Here is a 24,817-nt window from a genome sequence, read left to right on the forward strand (position 1 = left end):
AAAGATGCCTTTCAGGTATAAGAAGGTGCCTTTTCCTGTTCACCAGGTTGTGAGTTCAGTGCGGATTTTCATTGGGAAGGAAATGGAAAAATAACATACAGAGTTGCTTACCTCTTTGAATGTATTTGTTAAACACTAGTGACCTCTGTGGATGAGTTAGTTCACCTTGTGCCCTTCTCCTAACTACTCAGTGTTCCTGGACTCCAGCAATTTAGGCTAATAGGTGGTCATATTTTGATGATAACTTTGGCCAGGAACGCAGTCTACTTGCCCATAGTTTTGGGCATAGTGACTGTTTCAGGTATGCCTCACAGTAATTCTAGTCACTGGCTTCAGCCTTCAAAATATACATATATTCAGTCTCTAGAAAATCAGTGAGCAGGTGACACCACCATTATTTCAATCCCAGTAAAGCTGAGGCCTCTTCATGCATGGACTTGGATTGTGTGCCCTCTGCTAATACTTGATGATTCCTCAAATGCAGTCATAGGAGGTTGAATGGTGGCAGTCATTCTGTTGTGTTGGCAAACCACTAAACCACAGAGGCCAAGAGAGAGTTCAGTTACATTTAGGATTCACTAGGCTACTCTGTTGCTTAAGCAGTGGTGCTCAGTCGAGGACAGTTAATTCCCCAGGAGAAATTTGGCAATGTCTGGAGATGTGTTTGGTTTTCACAACTGGCCACAAATGAGTTTTGGCATCTCGTGGGTAGATACCAGGGATGCTGCTAAACATCCCACAGTGCACAGCACAGCCCCCACAACAAAGAATTATCTCACCCTGGATGTCAGTAGTGCTAAGGGTAAAAGCCCTGAATTAAAGTAAAACTTCTATTTGTTCTAGTTGTTATGGCTCTCTTACTGTCTTTGAATGACTGTGAATCGCCCTTCCTTTTTGAAATCTTTCAAAAATGACCAGTGACTTCATATTTAAAAGTAAAAACCAATTTTCTTACAAGAGTGTTTGTTTATCTACCCTTTGATAATCGGAGTTTAAAAATACTTAAGTAATGATTTCATAGCATGAGTGTGACTAGTATAGAAACAGTAATAAAGCTCCTTTAGTTTTCATTTTGGATGGCATGTGTATAAATAATTGTTGAAGTTTGAAAGTAGATATTGTTTTGTTCAGCCAGTGTAGCATTATCCCTCTAATTAAAGTGTTTTTTTTTTTCCCCTTCAGTGTAATAGTTAAGGAATATAGGGTTTTAGATGTTTACATATAAATATTCCCCGAACATGTTTGAACTGGGTCACTACATACAGAGTTTATCTGAAATGTAGTCATTTTGAGATGAGGTGGGGAAAGTTGGCTTGTAGTAAAAAATCATTTGAAGAATTAACTTTGGGGTTAAGTTAAGCATATAGTTTTTTTCAACTGTGGGACACGGATTATCTCTTGGATCCTTTGAAAATCTGGTGGTGTTTTCTTGGTGCCATTTACAAGGATGACATGCTTGGGATTCTGCCTGCAGTGAGGAAAAAAAGGAAACAAAGAATTTAAAAGTTGACTCACTGATGAGCAGTCAGTTGCTTTCTTTGTCTGGTGCTGATGCCATGTGTCTGGAGGAGTGGGTTTAATGTACAGTCTCAGAGACCGTAATGTCCAGGCATACAGCTAACCACCATCACAGTTAGGACATTGTGTATTTCTGGTGAGTGTTGGGCTCTCGCTGCCATATCTGCATCCTGGAGCCAGTGTAGATCCAAAGACTTTGGACCTGCAAGGAGTGTTAGTCTACCGACAAGTTGGACCTTATGTCTAGGGCATATTTGAGCTGCTTTGGGTGTGCCTTCAAATGAGAGTCCTTTTGACCACTATTTGTTCTTTTTGCAGGTAGTTAAACTGGCTAAAACCAAGCCAGGGCCCTTGCAGATCTGGTTGTTCATGAGCCTGGGTAACCTCAAGTATGTGGGATTTCATTCTACCAGGCCGTCATGATCCTAGGAAAGCAGCAAGCCAGAAAGTAAAAAGTGTTGATCCTCATACATTGGCCCTGGCATCTTGTCATGTAACATATTAGCAGGATTATAAGTGTTAAGAACAAAGTGGGGGACTTGGTGGGGAAAGAGTCATAATCCCTCTGCCCCCAAACCGCTCTTTTTATGTTGTGCTCATTTCCTGCCAGGCACACACAAATTTCACTAGCATTAAGGAATTTCAGATGTGTTCCCTGCTTATTTTGCTTATGGGGATATAATACATACATTCCATGTTGGTACAAAGTCATCACTATGGTGAATTAAGAATTGTGTAGTAGGGAATTCCCTGGCGGTTCAGTGGTCAGGACTCTGTGCTTTCACTGCTAAAGGCCTGGGTTGATCTCTGGATGAGGAACTAAGATCCCACAAGCTGTGTGGTCCCCATCCTCCCAATCATGTAATAGTTTATATCAGTGCCCCTCAAACTTTATTTGCATGTTCATCACTTGGCAACATTTATTTTTTTGAATGTTTATTTGTATTTATTTATTTGGCTGCACCAGGTCTTAATTACGGCACGTAAGATCTTTCATTGCCGCATACAGAATCTTTTAGTTGTGGCATGTAACTTCTCAGTTGCAGCCTGTGAACTCTTAGTTGAGTCATGTGAGATCTTGTTCCGTGACTAGGGATCAAACCCAGGCCCCCCTGCCTTGAACCTATTACCTGGTTCTTTAGGTAGAGAGAACAGACTTTTGCTGGACTCTTGTCATCTGCACCTATTGACATTTACTTGTTGTCAGCGTCTTCTGCTGCGATGCTGGGTTATATGGGACATAAAGAAAGAGAACTCATCTGCATGCTGAGATCTTTCCTGAGAGTCCTAAGAGGTCTGCCTCTGTTCACATTTCAGAGCCATCTTGTCAGTTTCATAGATGACATTGGAGGTCTGCTGTTGTGGTCCGTGGGAGGATGAGGGAAATGCACATCTGCATCATCGTCCCAGAAGAGGAGGTGTTACTCCTTTACTGTTTATAGACAGCAGATGTGACGTTGACTTGGCTCTGTAAGCCAGAACATTTATTAATGAGAGCTGTTGAGTTGGCATGAGATGTTTGATAAAGGCATGGTTTTAAAGGAGATAATAATTCCCCAGAAAACTGGTTATATGCATTTATCCAGTTCTTGTCTTTCCAACCCTTGTAAGGCACCCTCACCTGGAGAGGCTCTAATGTAAGGGCAGAGATGATGAGAAGCTGAGAAATGAATAACCTACCCCACCATCTGGCCTGTTGCAGTTCCAAAAGTCACATGGCACAGCCAAGTTAGTTCTTCTTCTCTGTGTTTATTTGAGGTGCCAAATGCTAGATTTAAGCCAAGAACCGATTTTGAAAATATTTTTCTACTTCTGTTTTGTCAAACGTGTTCCTTGGCATATTATGTTAGGGCTTGTTCTGCTAAAGCTTAGCAGAGCCTTCTGTTTCTTCAAGCTGATTTGGCTTGCACAATTTAAACATTAGACCCTCGTTTTGGAACAGAATTCTTCTCTAGAGATAGCACGAAGTGTTTTAATTTCCAATCAGGTAATACCTATCAAATGAAGGATGGAGCTTTTATTCTTTAATTGTTATTCTTTTGTATATGGGGCTTCTATTTTAGCTATTTTCTGCTCAAGCCTGTTTGACTACATTTTCTCTTCTCTTTCCATAATCTTCCTAATTATGGGGAAAAATGCAAATGTTAAGCTAGAATTCTTTTAACAAGAAAAAGAAATGAAAGTGTAACTGCTTTACTTTCATAATTTGATTTTGCTTGAACTTTTAAGATACCAGTGTGATTTTAGTATAAAGAAATAAAGACTACACATGAGGGTTTTGGGGAGTATACATGTCTAGGTAAGACAGTATAGAAACACCTCAAGGAAAATTTTAATATACAGATGAGGAAAAAGTTTTCTGCTGGGGTTAAATATATGTAGTTGCTGATGAAAAAGCCTTAAAGCCTTTTCACTTGTACCCAGGGAGTCTTTTGGAGAGAGGGATGATTGTAGTAGCTTCTATATCTCTGACTAGTGGCAGAATAATATTTCATTAAAGGAAGTTGATTGTTTGTGAGCACTGAACAGCTTGATTGAGATCTGAGGGTGGCTGAAAGTATCACTTGGTGTTGGTACTTGAAGAAATGAAGCAGCCCATGGTTCAGTGTCAGCTTAAGTGTAGAATCCATCAACAGAATAATTACCCAATTCACAGCAGTTACATTTGCTGTGTAATGTACACTTTTCAGACATCAGCATTATTGTTTTCATGTGGGAAAGCCCTGCATTTGTGCTCGCAGTCCACCCTTTCCCACCTTGTTCTTTGTCGTTGGTTGTAGCCCCTTTCCCACCTTTCCACTTGATATGTGTTCTTCAAACTAAATATATGTAACTTATTACTTTTCTCAGGAATTGGTCAGAAAGCCAAGGGAATGGCTGAGCTGCAGTGAGAGACATCAAAGTCCAAGTCACCCAGCGTCCCCAGAGCCTTTGAAATGAATTTTCCACCCGGCTAATTTGAGTTTTCTTCCCTAGTCAGAGCAGGCAGAAACCCAATTTAATTTCCCAGGGCTATGGCTCTAAGAGGGTGTTAGATTTTGTTTGTTTGTTTGTTTTAAGCTCTCTTTCCTCTTGGTGTTCTTCAGTCCACCCATCCCACCCTGCTCCTGGTTCAGAGTCTGATTTCACCTTTGAAGCTCAGGGCACTTCATCTTAGGAGATCCTACAGGATTCTCTCTACACAGAAGGTTTTGCATAGATATTCTCACAATTAGTGACTTCACTAAGTATCCAGAATCAGCGAAGTAGGCTAGGCTTAGAATGCTGACTGCACACTGCAATCCCTAGGGAAGATGAAAAACCAAAACAACCCACCGCTGTCCAGTCTCTCCTCATAGATTCTTATTTAGTTGCTCAGAGATGGGAGATTGGACACTGGTATTATTTCAGCTGTGCCCTAGTGATTCTAATGTTCATCAAGGTTCATAACCCTCCCTTCCAGGTAATATCCAGTTACCTCTTCCATTCTGAGTGAGCCTGGCTGGTTGCTTGTCATTAGAACATTCCAGGCCCCAAGGAGAGACCAGTTCCCTGCTTTTGCTGTTAGAGACATGTGGGGGAAGCCAGATGAACTCCATTCCTTCAGGTCCTTACAGTGACTCTAAATCATTATCACCTAATTTTCTTATTTAATATGGCTTATTCTAAAGCAGGAATTCTCAAATGTGGCTTGACATCTCCCTGGGGTATAGGCTGGTCTCAAAAGGCGTCGCGAAATTTATTTAAGATCACTTTAATTTCTAAAGAAAATTTTCTGCCTCCTGTGAACTGGTGTGAAATCAAGCAATGGAAAAGAGGGTGTCAGAGGTTCCCAAAGGCTGAGGTGTTGACATACTTCTGTTTGTTCCTCTGACAAATGTTAGACCCCCTTCTATGTTTTGGTACCTCTGGAGTGTCACCTGTGACTTGCTTGCCTCGTAACAACAATCAGTAATTAGATTTATTGCCTCATGTGGTGACTTTGTTGCAGTTTTTAAAATGTCAGTTTAGAAGTCTTGTGAGTATGTCTGTGTATCAGTAATTTTTTTATTTATTGTTTTTTGGTTTGTTTTAGCATACCGGGGTTTTTTTTTTTTTACTGAAACATAGTTGATTTATAATGCTGTGTTAGTTGCAAGTGCATAGCCATGATTCAGTTATACATATATATATATATGAATCAGTTATATATATATGATTCTGTTTTAGATTAATTTAGATTAACATTCTTTTTTAGATTCTTTCCCATTGTAGGTTATTACAAGATCTTGAGTAAAGTTCCCTGTGCTATTAAGAATTCGGCTGCTGTAACCTCTATGATGTGTAAATACTCAAATAACTTTGCACTGTCTGAACTCCTTAGCTAGCACTCTGCTTCCTCAAAGTTGGGGCAAACAAGCCAGAACAGGTTTACATGTAGCAGGGCCTGTTAAGAGTGACTGCTGAGTTGATGAGCCAAGAGAATGGTTTGTCACTTTTTCTGAAAGGCATAGCTGGATTAATTTTGCAAGAGGACACCCAAGGGAGAAGCCCTTGCTGGAATAGAAAGGTGAGATCAAGATAAGTATCAGAATGGGAGAGAACTCTGGGATTGTCAAATCTAGCCTGTTCACTTACAGGTATGTGAACCAAACTGATTTATTAGGGATTTCAGCAAGATTCATTAAGTGCCTGTTAGAATGCTGCATGTTGTGTTGGAACTAGAAGAGGTAGTTAATGTATTCAGGTTCTGCAGAGAAACAGAACCAATAGGAAGTCTTTTCTATTTATGGATATTTATGATAAGAAATTGGGCTTCCCTTGTGGCTCAGCTGGGAAAGAATATGCCTGCAATGCAGGAGACCTTGGTTTGATCCCTGGGTTGGGAAGATCCCTTGGAGAAGGGAACAGCTATCCACTCCAATATTCTTGTCTAGAGAATTCCATGATCTGTATAGTCCATGGGATCGCAAAGAGACATGACTGAGCGACTTTTCCTTACTTACTTTATGGTAAGAAATTGGTTTATGCAATTATGTTGACTGACAAGCCCCAAGGTCTATAGTTGGTAAGCTGGAGGCCCAGAAATACTGATGGTATCAGTCTAGAGGCTTGAGATCTGGGAGAGTTGATGGTGTAAGTTCTAGTCTGAAGGCTGCAGGCTTGTGACAAGGAGAGCTGATGTTTTGGTTTAGTATGAAATCTGGAAAGCTGATGTCTTAGCTTCAAGGTTGAGGCAGGAGCTCTTATCCATGAGCTTATTCCTGGGCAATTCAGCTTGCCCTCAACTAATTGGGTGAGGCCCACTTATATTAGAGATGGTGATCTGCTTTACTCAGTATATTAGTTGAAACATGAAAGTCATACAGTAGGATTCTCATAAGAAACATGCTAAATAATACTTGACTAGATACATAGATATCTAGACACCTTGTGGTCCAGTCAGGCTGATGCATAAAGTTAGCCCTTACCCATGACTTTTCCAAAACGTATGGCACAGATGTAGGTCTCAAATCAACATCTCCTGACCCTCGCTCAGAGTTCTGTCTGTTTCATGTTCCTATTTTATGACTCATCTGTAACAAATGAACAATAAAGACAAAAGGAGCCATAAAAATCAATAAATGAGGCTTCATCAACCATCAAAACTTCCACTCATCAAAAGATATCCCTAACAAAGTGAATAGATGAGTCACAGGCTAGGAAAAGGGGTTTGCAAAATTTATTTCTGACAAAGGACTGATATGCAGGATGTATAAGGAACTCTTACAGTCAATATTAAGAAGATAAACTAATAAAAAGAAGTTAAACAATTTGAATAGAAATTTCACAAATGAATAGAAGATACTTCATATCCTTATCCATCAGGGTAATACAAATTAAAGTAATGAAGAAGCAATATAACATACATATGAAGAACATTGAAATAAATAGTAAAGTGAAAAATGAATGCCAGATTTCCTGATAACTGGTGCTGGACTGAAGGGTGTTTGATACTCTGCACTGTCATTCATATTCCATACAAACCTAAAAATCCTGTCTCTGCTCACACACCTTTGGCCATAGAGTACACCATGGATGCACTATTTGTAAGTGTTCGGTGTGTGAAAGCAGTCCAGTGACAGCATCCAAGGTTTAGTTAGTTTTCAGCCTAGTAATATGGAAAGCTTGACGTGTTTAACTTGTTTTATACATTTTGTCATAAGCATTAATCATTAAAAAAACTCTCCTTGAGGACAAACGACTCCAAAAAAGGTACATTTTGGAATATGATACTGATACTTCCAAGTCAAGGGGAGGGTAGCTAGCATTTGCTGAACATTGCATGTTTTCATTTAATAATCTTCACCACCCTCTTGCATGTACTGTCATTATCCCCATTTTCCTAATAAGGAAACAGAGACCCAGAGTGATTAAGGAACTTGCCTAAGAACACAGAGGTAGCAAATGGCAAAGTCAGGATGGGAATGTAGTTCTGCTTAGTCCTTCTTTAGTCACTGGTGTTATTTTAAGTAGTGTTTTCATCCTTCATCCACTCATTTAATCATCACTAGGTCTATGCCAATTTCTCCTCTAAGCTGAGAGGGTCTCAGCTCTCATGTGAAACTATCATGGTGGTGGAGGACACATAATAAATAAGATAAAGAAACATACTGATAAACCACCTCAGGTGGCTCAGTGGGTAAAAAAATCATCACATTAAGTGGCTCAGTGGGTGAAAAATTCACCTGCAGTGCAGGAGATGCAGGAGACAAGGGTTCTATCCCCAGGTCAGGAAGAGCCGCTAGAGGAGGGCATGGCAACCTACTGCAGTATTCTTGCCTCGAGAATCCCATGGACAAAGGAGCCTGGTGGGCTGCAGTCCATAGAGTCACAAAGAGTTGGACACAAGTGAAGCGACTGAGCAGTCATGCAAAGGCTGTGAACACAATAAACCAGAGCGATGGGCTAGACACATGGTGGAGGGGCTTTCCATTGAGAGCCTTGCTGGAGACTATCTCTGCTGCATCATTGTTAAGACTAGCACAAACCTCTGGTCTCAGCATTAAGCTCTGATTCCTCTTTACCAGCATCCCTGCACTAGAAGACAGATATGTTTATGTAAGTATGTGCAGAGGAGATCTTAGCTGTTTGAAATCATCCCCAGTATGAGGGTTTTCCCCCAGTATTCTAATATGCTCTTAGATCTAAATGGAGAAAGAAAGAAAGCTCAACAGGAATAACTGTTCCTGATTGCTCTTCACTTATCCGTCTCCCCCAGTGGTACTGCCTCACTAGGCTTGTTGCAGTGACTGGGGATCGCTTCAGGCATTTATTTGGAAGCTGCCAAGAACCGGGCTGCTGAGGTTGAGAGAGTAAACCCACAACAAAGAATTTTCTTGTCCAAGATGCCAGTGGCACTCCTGTAAGAAACCCTTGGTGAATCATACCATGGGCTTAAGCTTATATCAGTTAAAGTCTTGTGTACCAAGGGGATGAGATTTGACCAGCTAGGTCTGAGTTCTTTCATCCGTGGATTTTCTTTAGGTCTTTCCAATTCTGTGACAAAGGCCAGGATTCTGACCAGATCCAGTTGATGATGTTTTGTGCTTTTCCTCTGGTTATCTGGATCCATGAGATGGCAAGACAGAGAATGGTTTATTGAGTCTGTTTTTCTTTACTTGTATATAAAATTTTAAATGCTGTAGCACTTTGGCTTGCAAGTCAGTGCTCTAGTTAAGAAAAAGATGACTATTAAGAGCCCTGTTTTCATCTGCAATTGGAGAGTTCGTCAGAGAGAAACCAGCTTGGCAGATGTGATGGGGTTTCCTTACATAAATCACCTCCCACTGTCAGGGTGGGCATATGGCCAGTGAGTGTCCTAATTATTGAATGGCTTTTATAGCCCTATTATTTATAATCACTTTTGAATAACAGCTGAAAAATGGTGATGGAATGAAAATAGTAGTGTGAAAACGATAATCACTTATGGAATTACAGGAATTAGAAATATCTTGTGACCACCTATGAATTAAGAACTCTTTCTCCCAAATATTTTTTAGCCACATATACTGTATATCATACTCTCTATAAATGAGAACTGTGATCAATCCCTGTGATCAATCCCTACTGGTTTCACAAAAGTAAAACAGCCTGAGAACCCTGCACATAGGCACATTCACATAGGTGCATTATGTACATTTTTTTTAGAAATAAATTCTGTTTTGGAATATTTTAGATGCAAAAAGCTGCAAAGATAGTACAGAGCATCCTGGAATCTCCTTTACCTAATTTTCCCCAGTGCCAACATCTTGCATAGTCATGATACATTTGACATGTTACTTTTACCAGTGTCTATTTTCTGTCTATATTGTGTTTAGTTGTCATGTCTTAAACTCCTCTAGTCTGTACAAGGTTCTTAATCTTTTCTTGTTTTTCCATGACCTTGACAGTTGCGATAAATACCAGTATATGTTTTCAACAAAAAGTTTCACCCTCCACTGCTGGATAAACACCTGGTTTAGAATCACAGAGATGAAAGGGGGAAAGTGTAGAGGTTTGGAGTTAGGATATCTGAGTTCTAGTCCTACCTCCATCTGATCCCTTCAGTACCTGGGAGTCTCACTTTCTTCATCTGTTTTGAAGTGGGAACAATATTACCATTCTCCTTGGGTTTTATGAGGTTTAAATGAGATAAAGTTCATGAAAGAGATTTATGATAAAGCATCAAACATATGATCATCAAAAGGAAATTCTTTTTTATAATGTCTGAGTTTTTCTATCCTGCAGATCTGTATAGAGTGGAGATTGACACCAATAACATTCCATTCCAGGAAACATTTAATACATTTCTCAGAAGGCTCTTTAAATGTGTAAAATTGTTCTGCTTTGCAGAGGCCATGAGAATGGGTTATGTTTAAGCCATTGAGTTTTTTTATGAAAGCCCCACCAGTGCAGATCTGTGGCTCACCCTCCTCCTCTTTTTCTAAGGCAGTTGTTTGTACACCAGAGCTACCTGTATACACACAGATGCACAGTCATGCAAAGCCTGGCAGGCTTAGGCACACAGCACGTTTTTGAGAGAGAGACAATCCTTGGGATGGGGTGGTGGCAAACGACAGCTTGCGGGCCAAGTCCAGGCTACTGTATGTTTTTGTAATAAAGTTTTATTAGAACATAGCCAGGCACAATTGTTTACATCTTGTTTAGAGTTGATTTACGGGTAAAACAGAGCTGAAGAGTTGGAACACAGACCTTACAGCCTATGAAGCCTAAAATATTTACTATCTGACCTTTCACAAAAGTTTTGCCTGCATCTGCTGTAGAATCTTCCTGATGCAAGATGTCTTTCTTTCCATTCTCACCTGTCTGGGACCATATACTTGTGATTCTCTCATTTGTTTTCAGTTCTGAAAAATTTTTAAAAGAGGAGTACTGTGCAAAGCATAGACTTATTAGGATGCTTTGCTCAGGGGAAATGGTCTCACCTTTTTCAGACCCATCAAATAATGTGTAGATATTGTTGGTGGGCTCTGTTCTCACAATCCAGCAGAAATTGAAGTGGCATGTGCTAACGTAATCCTTGTTGTTCAGTCACCCGGTAGTGTCTGACCTTTTGCAATCCCGTGGCCTGCAGCATGGCAGGCTTCTCTGTCCTTCACTGTCCCCTGGAGTTTGCTCAAACTCATGTCCATTGAGCTGATGATGCCATCCAACAATTTCATCCTCTGTCGCCTCCTTCTCCTCTTGCCTTCTGTCTTTCCCAGCACCTTGTTTGTATGGCTTGGTGGCTTCCCTGGTGACTCAGACAGTAAAGCATCTGCCTGCAATGCGGGAGACCCGGGTTCAATCCCTGGGTCAAGAAGATCCCCTGGAGAAGGAAATGGCAATCCATTCCAGTACTGTTGCCTGGAAAATCCCATGGACGGAGGAGCCTGGTAGGCTACAGTCCGTGGGGTCCCAAAGAGTCGGGACACGACTGAGTGAACTCACTTTAACTTTCTGCTTCTGTGATATTTCCTTGTGTATGTCAAAGGACCTGGAACTCTAGTCCTAGTCTGCTGTTGCTTGAATGATATCAGACCATATTAGAATATAGTTTACCACCTGCATTATCTATTCTTATCTGAGAATAAATTGGAGTGAGATTGGGACTGTAGGGGAACAGCTGTGTTAATTACTATGGATGTTCAAACTATGGAATGCCAATGGCATTTCAGTTTGTAATTGCATAAACACACTGAGAACTTCTTACTTGTCAACAGTGTCCTAAGACCCAAAAGTGTAGGACTTCAATCTGGAGTGCCCAATCCTGGGAAGGAACCTTGCATACACTCCCTGGCTGGGTGTTCTCTGGAATCTAATGCTGTTCAGATGTCACTTTCTTGGTGTTTCCTTATGTTGAGCATCGAGAGAATATTGAAACAGCTGTACAATGCCACAGTTTTGTGGGAAGTCAGCCTGTGGTTTTTATGTTGAGATCCACATAGATGTTTTCTAGTGGCATGTTGAGTGTGACTGTTTAAGGAAAAAAAAAATCATTTTATTCTTTTTTTTATCTTGAAATATTTCAAACCCATACACTAAAAAAAAAAAAAAAAGCATAATGTATTCCATCATCACTGACCAGCTATTAACATCTTGCCATGCCCATTATCTCTCTCTGTTTACACATATTTCCACTTTGTCAAATTACCTGGGTTATGGGCGAATCTGTGAGCCTCATCTTCTGTAAGATGGCATTGGAAGCAGAACCAGTCTCATTGGGTTGGAGTAAGGATTGTAAAGTTATTACTTAGCGTTGTGGGTGGCCTTCAGAGCCATGTCCATCCAGTGTTCACTATCAGCATTTGAGTCCTGCAGGTTGGTTGAGCACAGTTCTGTTAGATCCTAATGTCTTTTTAAGAATTTAGTGTCTTCTTGAAGGACGCACACACACTATCTTCAGATTCCACTCATGGTTCTGATTGTAGAGACATTTGACTTCAACTTGACATGAGGTCATGCAGCTGTTTATTGATTAGGGTTGGGCAGAAGCTCATATCAGCTATATAGTGTTGCCAGCAGGGGACTGTTGTCTTTTCTGCTCTCAGTAAATCTTTTATTTATTCATTTTTCTGAGCAGGTGTTATTCTACTACCCTGTTTAACTAGAACGAATATAAGAAGCACAAAAGGCTGGAAATAATGAGAAAAATAGAGATGATGGAATTTGAACCTTGTTTTCTTTTCCATGCTTAATTCAGGTTTCTTCTCCCTGTGGGATGAAATTTATCAAAAGATTGACCAGGAGAAAAAAGAACCGAGAAAACAGGCAGGATAATAATAATAAAAGCAGCTATCCTGAAGTGCTAGCAAAATGTTTCATGCTTGTCCATGTGGGGAGTTAAATGTAGATAGTAATTTCTGGAGCTTCATCAGCATACAGAAATCTGTCCTGCAGCCTCTGTTTGATATCACAGACTCACCATGTATTTTTCTTTTCTGTTTTTTAAGTTCTGCAGAAACAAGATTGTAAGGATAGCAGTCTTTGTACCACTAGGGTAAAGGATTCAATCTCTGCTGGTCTAATGAGATACCACCTGCCTGGAGTCATGTGTGCTGTGCTTCTTATTATAAAGTGTTATTACTGGCTCACTAGTGGAGTGGCAGCATCTCTTGAGGTTTGCAAGAGATGGGAGAAATAGGAAAAAGCTCATTCTTAGAACCTAGTTCCCCAAGTTTTATTAAGGAACTTTGCTGGACTTAGACCTTTAATTTGAAGACTTTAGCATGTATAAAATCACTTGAAGCCTTGTTAAACCATAGATTGGTGAACCTGACTTTCAGAGATTTTAGTTCAATAGGTCCTGAGTACAATGTAGTAATCTGAATTTCAATAAGTTTCTGAGTAGAGCCACTTAGGCTAATGTTAGAGATGATGAATATCCTGTACCCCAAGTATTACACAAGAATTGCTCACCTGGAGATGCAGAACCAACATCTGGACCAAGAGTTAGCCAAATGTGGCCCCTGGGCTGAATCTGCCTATATTTGTAAATAAGTTCTATTGGAAAACAGCTTTTTTTTTTTACATATAATCTATGGCTGTTTTCATACTACAAAGGCAGAGTTGACCAGTTGGACTGAGTCCATGCATGCCCCCAAAGCTGAAAAACATGTGCTGTCTGGCCGTTGGCCCTTTACAGAAAAATTTTACTGACCCCTGACCTAGACCAGTGCTTCCATGTCATTTGGGGGAAGGCGGCTTGGAAGTAATTCTGTAACTGGCACACTGAGTGTTACCAGTTTCTGTATTTTTTAGACACAAGGGTTCTTTTGTTTTTATTTTTATTTTTTTACTTAAATACATATGATAATGGAATTCATTTGTTATTTCTCAACAAGCCGTTCTCCAAATCAGTTTTCTCATTGGAACCAACAGTTTCTCAGAATTAAAGGAAACACAGTTTTCGTAGCCATGCTTCCTCTCTTAATACAGAGCTTTGAATTAGAATTATTTGAATTATTGTTGGAAACTTTTTTTTTAATAGCATAATTTAAAGGAGAAAAATCATTCTCATATGGACTCTGTAATTGTCAGATGTGTGTTAGTTGCTCAGTCATGTCTGACTCTTAGTCTTAGTGACCCCATGGACTGTCGCCCACCAGGCTCCTCTGTCCATGGAATTCTTCAGGCAAGAATACTGGAGTGGGTAGCCATTCTCTTCTCCAGTGGATCTTCCTGACCCAGGGATTGAACTCAGGTCTCCTATATTACAGGCAGATTCTTTACCTTGTGAGCCACCAGGGAAGCCCCCAGTTGTCAGATCAGTGATACTATATTTCCTCCAAACACTGCTGTATGGAAGGCAGTTTGTCAATATGTTATCAAAAATCTTTAATGTTCATACTCATTGCTCTGTTCATTCTACTTCCAGGAAATTTCAGCAAAAATTCATATTTAATGTTTTCCATTACAGCACTATTTATATATATATATATATATATATATATATATATATTTTTTTTTTTTTTTTTTAAGAAAAAAACATCTAAATGACTGTTAATGTGAAGCTAATAATATTAAGGTGAACCCACACTGCTATTTTGGGACCATTTAAAATCAAGCTGGAAGGAAATGCCCTGGCTGTTCAGTGGTTGAGACTCCGTGTTTGTACTGCAGGGGGCATAGATTTGATCTCTGGTTGGGGAACTAAGATCCCACATGCCTTGTTATGTGGTAAAAATAAATGAAATCAAGCTGGATGAAGGGATGCTGATACAATCTTTTTGGAGGGGATTTTCTGTCAAGAATCTTAAACGTTTTTATACCTTTTGTACCAACATTTTCACTTAAGAATCATGAGAAAGTAATAAGAAGTACAGATAGATTTTGTATAAGGAAGATAAGCACAGTGGAAACAATTTGTATGCTTAATAATTGGTAATGATTACATAGGTTGTGATAAATTGATAAGCTAAAGTACTATGTAAATTAAAAGTATATTTTGAGCTCTAATAGTATATTGGAAATGCTTATGAATTATTAGAATATTTGGGTATGAATCATGTATATCACATGATCTTACGCATCCCATGTTAAATAGGTACTCATGGAACTCTTAGTTCCACTCAGACCTGTTCATCACAGCTTAACTGAAGCTCAGACACCAAAGTCATTTTTGAGTCCTCTCTTGTATTTGGTATTTTCCTCCGTCACATAGGTGAACTCTATCAGTTTCAGCTTTAAATTGCACCTCCTCTGTCTCCTCTGCCCTTCTATTTGGTCATTTCCTTAATCCAGGTCATCTCAGGTCTCGTTGGGTCAGCTTCATCCCATTTCCTCCCTGTACTCTTCACCCCCTGCATGGCTGCAAGAGTCATCTCAAAATTTAGACCAGACCTTCCCACCTCCCTGACTAAAATCCCTTAAGTGGATTCCTACTGAGCTTGGAATAAAGTGTAGACTCTTTCTCATGATCTGCAAGGTACAAAATTATCTGGTCCCTGCTTATCTTTGGAACCTCAATCTGAGCCTAGGCCTTGTCTGAGCTTTATGCTGTTTCTCTAACATTTTAACCCCTTTTCTGCTTCTGGAACTTATACACATGCTGTCCCTCTGCCTACAGTGCTTTACCCCACATTTAGCAAAACTAACCAGCTTCTCGTCTTCCTTCTCATCTTACTATTACCTCAGACCTGAGGCCTGCTTTTTGCTTCCGGAAATGGGTGTGTCAGTCCTGACTCAGGAACTCAATGTTTTCATGCCATGTCTTCTGGGCCCACAGGGTATCTGGCTGAAGGCACTTAAGAAAGATTTGTTGAGTGAATCAACAAATCTGCTCCAATATTTAAGCATATTATAAGTATATATGTATATGTATACTCAGGGCATATAGTAGTAGATGTTAATGGTGATGCAAATTAAGTAACAGTTTATTTTAAACTTTTGGCAGAAAATAAAATTCTGTAAAGCAGTTATCTTTCAATTAAAAATAAATAAACTTTCTTTGGGAAGTTTTGTATATTTTTGAAATCTTGTAATTAATTTATATTGCTTCTTTATTGTGGTAAAATATACATAACATAAAATATATCATTTTAACCATTTTTAAGTATACAGGTCGTGGCATTAAGTACATTCACTTTGTTGTGCAGCCATCAACACCATACATTTCCAGAATTGTTTTCGTCCTTCCCAGGTGAAACTCTGTACCCATTAAATATTAAATTTCACCAGTAACTTATCTTATTTTCACAATAAGAAAAACATTAGGAAAAATATGTTAACGACAAAGCAAATAGCGAACATGTTTTTTGGACAAAGCTCATTTAAACATATGTCAGATTGTAAGTCTGACTACAAAGCTAGTAAATTTGTTCTTCACCTTATAATTTTGTATTAGAAAAGCCTATCCTGTATATAGTACACAAATACAGATGTGTATATATATATATGTATATATACACATACATCTAAAGAATATATATATTCTTTTCAGATTCTTTTCTGTTATAGTTTATTATAAGATATTGAATATAATTATTTGTGTTATACAGTAAGTTCTTATTGTTTATTTACAATAGTGTGTATCTGTTAATCCAAACCTCTACATTTATTACCCCTCCCTTTCCCTTTGGTAACCATAAGTTTGTTTTCTATGTCTATGAGCCTATTTCTGTTTTGTAAATAAGTTCATTTATATCATTCTTTAGATTCCACATATAAGTGGTATCATATAGCATTTGCCTTTCTCAGTCTGACTTCACTTAATATAATATTCTCTAAGTTCATCCATTTTGTTGCAAATGACATTATTTAATTCTTTTTTAATGGCTGAGTAATATTTCAGTTGTTTGGTTTTTTTTTTTTTTTTTTGAGTGTGTGTGTGCGCGCACGTGTGCACATGCCTGCATCTATACACACACATACACTATATCTTCTTTATTCATTGATCTACTGCTGGACACTTAGGTTGCTTCTGTGACTTGGCTATTGTTAATATTTCTGCTATGAGCATGCTGCTAAGTCTCTTCAGTCGTGTCCGACTCTGTGCGACCCCATAGGCGGTGGCCCACCAGGCTCCCCCGTCCCTGGGATTCTCCAGGCAAGAACACTGGAGTGGGTTGCCATTTCCTTCTCCAATGCATGAAAGGGAAAAGTGAAAGTGAAGTCGCTCAATCGTGTCCAACTCTTCGCGACCCCATGGTCTGCAGCCTACCAGGCTCCTCCGCCATGGATTTTCCAGGCAAGAGTACTGGAGTGGGGTGCCATTGCCTTCTCCATGAGCATAGGAGTTCGCATATCTTTTTGAATTAGAGTTTTCACCTTTTCCAAGTATATGCCCAGAAGTGGGGTTGGTGGATCATATGGTAGCTTTATTTTTTGTTTTTTAAGGAACCTCCATACTATTCTCTGTAGTGCTTGCACAGATTTACTTTTTCCCATCAACAGTGTAGGAGAGTTCTCTTTTCTCCACATGTTCTTCGGCATTTATTAATTGTAGACTTTTTGATGGTGGCAGTTCTGGTTGATGTAAGGTGATATCTCATTGTAGTTTTGATTTGCCTTTCTCTAATAATTAGCAATGTTGAGCATATTTTCATGTGTCTCTTGGCTGTCTGTGTATCTTCTTTGGAAAAATATCTACCTAAATCTTCTGTCCATTTTTTGATTGAGTTTTTTGGGGTTTTTTGTTGTTGGGCTGTGTGAGCTGTTTCTATATTTTGAAAATAAATCCGAAATAGGTTGCATCTTTTGCACATACTGAATATTTTCTCCCATTCTGTAGGTACTTTTGTTTATGTGGAAACCTAATTTCTTCACCGTGCAGATTTCCACTGACAAGCATTCCTCCTTAGAATCTATATTCTATGAGATAGAGATCAGAGCCGAGTTCCCTCATAATCCCTCATAGAGACCAGAGCAGAAAATGATGCTCTGGTTGAGTTGGTAGAAAACTATCTAGCATGGGAGAGCAATAGTTGGAGAATAGCACAACTCAGTTATTTTGGGAATTGTTTCATGTTTAAATAATAATAGGCAAGGTTTGTAACATAAATACTTGATGAAGGAATCATACCCAGAATATATAAATAGCATCTTATCAAGAATAACAAGACAACCTATTAGGAAAATACACAAAGACTATGAACAGGCAAGTTACAGGAGAAGAAATGTTAAAAAGAAAAAAAGAAGATCCAATTTCATTAATACATGGTTTGTAAATACATTAGTGTAACTTCAAAATATCAATTCATCTTTATTAGATTAGGAAGATTTTTTAAAAAGATGGGTGGTTTGTATATGCTCAGTTATGTCTGACTCTTTGCCCTCCCATGGACTGTGTAGCCCACCAGGATCCTCTGTCCATGGAATTTTCTAGGCAAGAATACTGGAGTGGGTTGCCATTTCCTACTCCAGGGGATCATCCTGACCCAGGGATTGAATACTTGTCTCTTGCATCTCCTGCATTGGCAGGTGGATTCTTTACCATTGCGCCACCTGGGAAACACCATGGACAGTGCAGGAAAGAGTTGCTGGTTAGTTTGAATGCCAGCGTACCGAATTGGCTCTTGGCTAGGCTCTGGGAAATTGCATTTCCAGAGGGTTCTATCCATTCCCAGAACTAATAGCGGCCTTTCTGTGCTTTAACTGTTGATGCAAAAGATATATTTTATCCTTCCCTTCTGAGAGTTTGGAACTTGATTTTATGCCAGGCAGAGGCTGCCTACATGATTAGTTCCTAATACAAATTCTGGGCCCTTATGTGTAATGAGCTGCCTTGAGTGTCTAATGGGCACATTTCACATTGTTGCCCTGGGAGTTAGAGTGACTTCACTGGGGAGGGGACTCTTAGAAGCTTGTACCTGATTTCCTTTAGACTTTATTGCCCCTGGAACCTTTTCCCTTTGTTGCACTTGTGTTGTACCCTTTTTCCATAATAAAATATAGCTTTGAGTACAAGTATATTCTGAGTCATGTGAATCTTCCTAGCAAATCTTCAAATCCGGGACTAGTCCCAGGACCCTACATACACAAATAATAGCAAATGTTGGCCCAAGTGTGGGGAAATGGGACTTCCCAGCCTTTTGGTAGAAAAGCAAGTTGGCCCCAGTGATTTTGAGAATTTAGAGATACCTAGGTAAGTTAGAAGGTGACTACATCTGTTTCCAGGTTTAGATATTTTAAGAGTAAAAAAATACACAGTTTTGCTTTTTTTTATTTTTTAAGTATTTTAATGACACTTACTGCAGTATTGTTGAATTGTCAGCAACATTGGACATAGCCTAATTATCTCTGAAAGAGAAATAAAATTGCTGTATTTTAAAAATGGAATATTATACAGCATTTAAATAATTCAAAAGTACACTGATTGACATGGTTAAATTTCTGTCAAGTAATGGTAATCAAAAGAGCAGAGCTATATTGTTGTAAATTTAAAACCACAGAATTCCAGATACATACATATGAAAATATGAAATAGTGGCTAATCCAAGACAGGGTCTAAAGTCCCCCTTTTCCTATTTAAATAATAAAATTATCTTAAAATTAGCTCTGAAACCTTTTGTTGGAAAAAGTTCTGTATGTTGCTGACCTGTGTCCTCTTTTCCATTTGCAAAACAAATCTTGAATTTCACAGAGAGCGAAGATGCTATGACAAACCCTTCCTCTAACAATTATTATTTCATTGGCTCACTGCCCTTGACAATTAGGAGAAGATTTATAGACATGTCCCCCTGAATAATTGGCAATTAATTTGAGATTAGATGCCCAAAAAGTACAGTATTTCTAATGTAATGCGAAGGTTGAGGCTTTTGGCTTATAAATGTCACAGAACACAGAGTAAATGTTAACCGGCAGCGTAGTTAACCTTGCCCTTTTGCACGTCCGCAGTAGGGAGGAGTTTTAGTTTGATGATCATAAACTTTAGCTAGCTTGGCTAGTTTGATTGTAAAGCTCAAGTGTAAACAAAGAGTGTCTATGAATTAAGAATGCTTCCAGTCTCAATGCCCCAGGTTCATCTTGATAGGTATTGAATATGATTCGTAAGGATCTATGTGGGATAAAGAAATACTCTATCCTGAGTCTTCTTTGGATTTTTATTTTGGACTCATAAGGACCTATATGAGATAAAGAGATACTGAATCCCGAGTCTTCGGAATTGCTTTTGACTTAGGCAGTGGTACATTTGGATCCCATAGCATCTTTACAACTTACAGATCAAATGTTAGCTGTCAGTGTGTTTTTATTGCACAGAACTCTGGTCTCCTAGGGGAATATAAATACTCGGTTCTAGGCAATGGGGATTTTGCTGATAAACTTTCTTTTCCTTGTGGTCAAATTCAAGAACGTTTAGACCTAGAAGTAGAGTTGACCAGCATGACTATCACATGTCAGTAATTTACTAGTTGATTTTATTTTCTGAACAATTCCAGTGCAGTGCCAGTTCAGTTCAGTTCAGTTGCTCAGTCGTGTCCAGTTCTTTGCGACCCCATGGACTACAGCACACCAGGCAGGGGTCCATCACCAACTCCTGGAGCTTGCTTAAGCTCATGTCTATCAAGTTGGTGGCACAGTGCCAGGAGTATATTAAATCTGTGCTAAATGTTAACCAGTTTACACGTGTCCAGAAAACTTTAGTGCAGTAGAGTTTTATTAGAGTCCTGAATATTCATTGGAATGACTGATGCTGAAGCTGAAACTCCAATACTTTGGCCACCCAATGTGAAGAACTGATTCTCTGGAAAAGACCCTAATGCTGGGAAAGATTGAAGGCAGGAGGAGAAGGGGATGACAGAGGATGAGATGGTTGGATGGCATCACCAACGCGATGGACATGAGTTTGAGTAGGCTCCGGGAGTTGGTGATGGACAGGAAAGCCTAGAGTGCTGCAGTCCATGGGGTCTCTAAGAGTCAGACACAGCTGAGCGACTGAACTAAACTGAGAGTTTTAGTCCCTTCTGGAAACTCTAGCAGTAGCCTTTGTTCCAAATTTCCCGTGCCTGTATTTTGTTTCTGGCTGTGTAAGTCAAAAGTTTTATGTGCATTTTTTAAAAGCTCATTTTAATTATAATTTCTTATATATCTAATTCATAGTTAGTATTTTGTATGTGTGTGTATTTGGCCACTCTGTGTGGCTTTTTAGGATTTTGGTTCCTTAACCAGTGATTGAACTGAGGGAGGCCCTTGGCAGCAAGAGCTTGGTGTCCTAAGCATTGGACCACCAGGGAATTTCCTATGTGTATTTTTAAAAGGAATAACAGTCTGTTTTTGGACTGATCTCAGCTCTTTCTTCACTTGCTTCAATGGTGGCCCACTCTAGTGATAATCTCCATCTTTTATTAAGTGCTTTCTCTTCGCCAACTACTGTCTGAATCTCATTTAATCTTTACAAGTCTTGTATTAGAGCTACCGTTACATCAGTGCTCTGTTTTCATAAATGAGAAAAGTGAGGTTCAGAGATTAAGCAAGGCACTTGGGTTCGCCAGCTAATAAAGAGTAGAACCAGGATTCACACACAAACCTGTCTGTCTCAACCACCAAGATTTACTCCACTCTTCTTTCAGTTTCTCTCTTTAACAAGAAATTGAAAACTAAGCATTTAGAACAGTGCCTACCATATAGTCTTTCGATAATTATGTACAGTTTAAACTTTTGAAATTGATTTTATGATAGTACAATTTCTATACTATAAAATGTCTCCATTTAGATATACTATTCTGTAAGTTTTGATAAATGTGTAAACCTGTGTTATCACTAATACAATTGAGATATACTGCATTGGAATCCCTGCCCCCGCCACCACCACCACCAAGTTTCCTTTTGATTTCCCTGTTTAAAAAAGTTTTTGTCTTGATATCAGTGTTGACTCTCAGGAAGTCATAAAAAATAGTTCAGACTTCTTGCTTATCCTTCACCCTGCCTCTTCCAGTGGTAGCATTCTTATGTAGCTATATAGTACAGTTGCAAAACCAGGAAATTATAGGTATACTCTATAGATTTTATTCCCTATGTGTTAATCTCTGCCTGTTCTCACTCCAGGTAGCTGCTGAACTGTTTTCTGTCATTGTAGATAGGCCTGCTGTGAAGCTTTATATATAAGTGGAATCAGATAATATGTTGTCTTTTGTGTCTGGCTTCTTTTGCTCAGCAAAATGTATTTGAGATTCATCAATATTCGTGATTTGTATCTTTTAATTGTTGTGTAGCATCCTGTTGTTTGAATATAATACAGTTCCCTTATCCATTCAATGTTGATAATCATTTGGATTGTTTCCAATTTGGGGCTAGTATATAATGAATGAAGTTGCTGTGATGATTCATCTGTAAGTTTTGTGTTTATATGTGTGTACTTGTTTTCACTTCTCTTGCATAAATAACAGTGGAATTGGGTCATTTGGTTAGTGAAGATTAGTTTATAAAATACTGTCAAGTTGTTTTCCCATTTTAGACACCCACTAGCAGTATATTGCCTGGAATATCCCATGGACAGAGGAGCCTGGTAGGCTATAGTCTATGGGGTCGCAAAGAGTCAGACACGACTGAGAGACTTCACTTTCACTTTCACTTAGCAGTATATAGGAGTTCCTGTTGCTTCACAGTCTTGCTAAAACCTAATATTGATTTTTCCATTGTGGCAGGTATGTAGTAGGATCTCAGTATGACTTTAATTTGCCTTTCTCTAATAATTAGCGATATTGAATATCTTTTCATATGCCTAATGCACAATTGTGTATATTTTATAAACTATATATTCAGACCATTGTGGGGAGGTGGGAAATGTGTGTGTGTGTGTGTGTGTTCTTATTTAATAAATATTTGATGAATAATTGAATGACCTGAGATAGAGCTATGTATTTTTCTTTTGGCCACTTGAAATCTTAGGTGTACTACAACTCAAATAAAGTAGTTCAAATTGAGTTTCATTAGTCTATTTTAAAATGATCAGCTATAGTAGGAAATCTGGTTTAGAATATGATACTAAAATAAAGATCAGTAATTCCTCTCCTAGGCATCATAGCATCTTCTTAACCATCAAACTTTCATCCTCATAACTTGCTCTTTTTGACCATGGGAAAATTATCTTCTGAAGACGTGAATTTTGTGGTTCACACGAATACTGCATTGTTTCTCTATTGCTAAAAATGCTCTTACCTAATTTTTATCTTGTCTAAGAACGGAAGGACAATCTTAGCCTTGTTATTTTTAGCTGTCACTGAAGCAGTTTTCTCCATTAAGAATAAGTGTTAGCTATGTTGATCTGTAACCCATCTGCTGATCATGTAGACTATAATTTGTGTTTATAATTTTTTTTTAAAGTTTGGTTACCTTCTTCTTTCTGTGATACATTTTGTAATAATATATTTTTTAAGCTTCTGTTTAGGTCTGTTAACTGTAGAGAATTAAAAAGAAAGAAACACATAGACCAGCCCAGATAACTATTGCTTAAGCAACACCAATTAAAAAAAAAATGTGTTTAGTGATTATAAATCAACACAGAATAGTAAGATCTATATATCTCTTTCTGTCTGTATAATGAAGAGTGACGTCTCCTCTTTTATTTCCCAAACTCAAGTCCTTCTTCCTAAAGGAGACTGTTGTTAAAACTTTTTGGTGGTTCCTTCCATTAATACATGGTCTCTCCTTTTCTTTATTCTTCTCACATAAAAGGTCAGATGGTAGTTACCATTCCACATATTTTCCTGCAGTTCCAGCACATGAAGATCTAGCTTTTGTAGAGTAGTTATTATGCAGATGATAGTTTTACTTAGTTGATTCCTGATGGTTGTTTCCAGGTTTTTTTTGTGATTATTTTTATTTATTCACTGCTACAAAAATGTTTTAACGAACAATACTGGACATTTGGGCAGACTTTTGCAAGTATAGCCATAGAGTAAATTTATTCCGGTTGAATCCCTAGTCAAAGAGCATTTTATAATTTGTCAGCTATTGCTAGATTGTCCTTTGTAAGATTTCAGTAATCCACTTTCCATCTAATAACATTTGCAAGTGTCTACAATACATATTTTAAATGTAATAGCCTCTTTTGAATTCTTTGTTGTTTGATTCTCCTAGTATTATGTGAATTGGGATCCCCAAATTAATACTGTTTCAGTGCTGTTTTATCTTTATTACATTCCTGCTTGCTTTTTCCCCTGCACAGGAAAACTTAAACTTAAGTCTTCCTGATGACAGAGGGTAGCAGACTAGAATGGCTTCTTGTGGCTTTCCTATATATGGCTCTCAGGCTGCTCAGTCTCTAGGAAACCTGATGTTTGATGCCTTCTGTTTTATATATTTCCTGTAGGAGGAAAGCTGAACAAAGACCTGCGACATTTTCTCAATCAGAGGTTCCAGAAAGGGTCGCCTGATCATGAGCTCCAGCAGACCATAAGAGATAACCTTTACCGCCATGCTGTGCCTTGTAAGTAGCCAGTTTGGGACATCTTACTGCTGGTGGGTGTGTGAAAAGTTGAGGGAAGACAAACAATAGCTGGTTCTGGAATACTTGGCAATTTGCTCATTTAGTGACTCCCTAAGTGCAGGGAGTCCAAATTGACAATGTGGGACTAGCAATCCAGTGGTTAAGACTCTGCACTTCCAATGTAGGGGGTGTGAGTTCTATCCCTAGTTAGGACACTAAGGCCCCACATACTGCAAGGGGAGGCCAAAAAATGGCGAAACAATTGAAAAACAAGCAAAAAAATTGACAGTGAGACAGAGTACTAAACCAGGTGAATTACTTGGTTTTTCAAGTTCTGGCTTGAATATGCCAGGCAAATTATTTATCCTTTGTAAGGGCATGTTTTCACAGTAGTGAAAAAGACATCTCACTCTTACTAACTTTACAGAACTGTTAGAAAGTCAGAGGAGTGAC

The 24,817-nt window shown here is 38.7% G+C and overlaps 1 protein-coding gene across 16 annotated transcripts in view; it reads left to right on the forward strand.

The window, feature by feature from the left end:
- MAGI1 (membrane associated guanylate kinase, WW and PDZ domain containing 1) overlaps positions 1-24,817 on the forward strand; it is a 642,924-nt gene that overhangs the window by 355,745 nt on the left and 262,362 nt on the right. For all 16 annotated transcript variants that reach the window (XM_006077265.4, XM_025272540.3, XM_006077266.4 and 13 more), the window contains exon 2: positions 24,248-24,364. In XM_006077265.4, coding sequence (XP_006077327.1) covers positions 24,248-24,364 — 117 coding nt within the window. The remainder of the gene's footprint in view (positions 1-24,247; positions 24,365-24,817) is intronic.

Source organism: Bubalus bubalis, chromosome 21 (genome assembly GCF_019923935.1).
Source record: "Bubalus bubalis isolate 160015118507 breed Murrah chromosome 21, NDDB_SH_1, whole genome shotgun sequence".
NCBI classification, from domain to species: domain Eukaryota; kingdom Metazoa; phylum Chordata; class Mammalia; order Artiodactyla; family Bovidae; genus Bubalus; species Bubalus bubalis.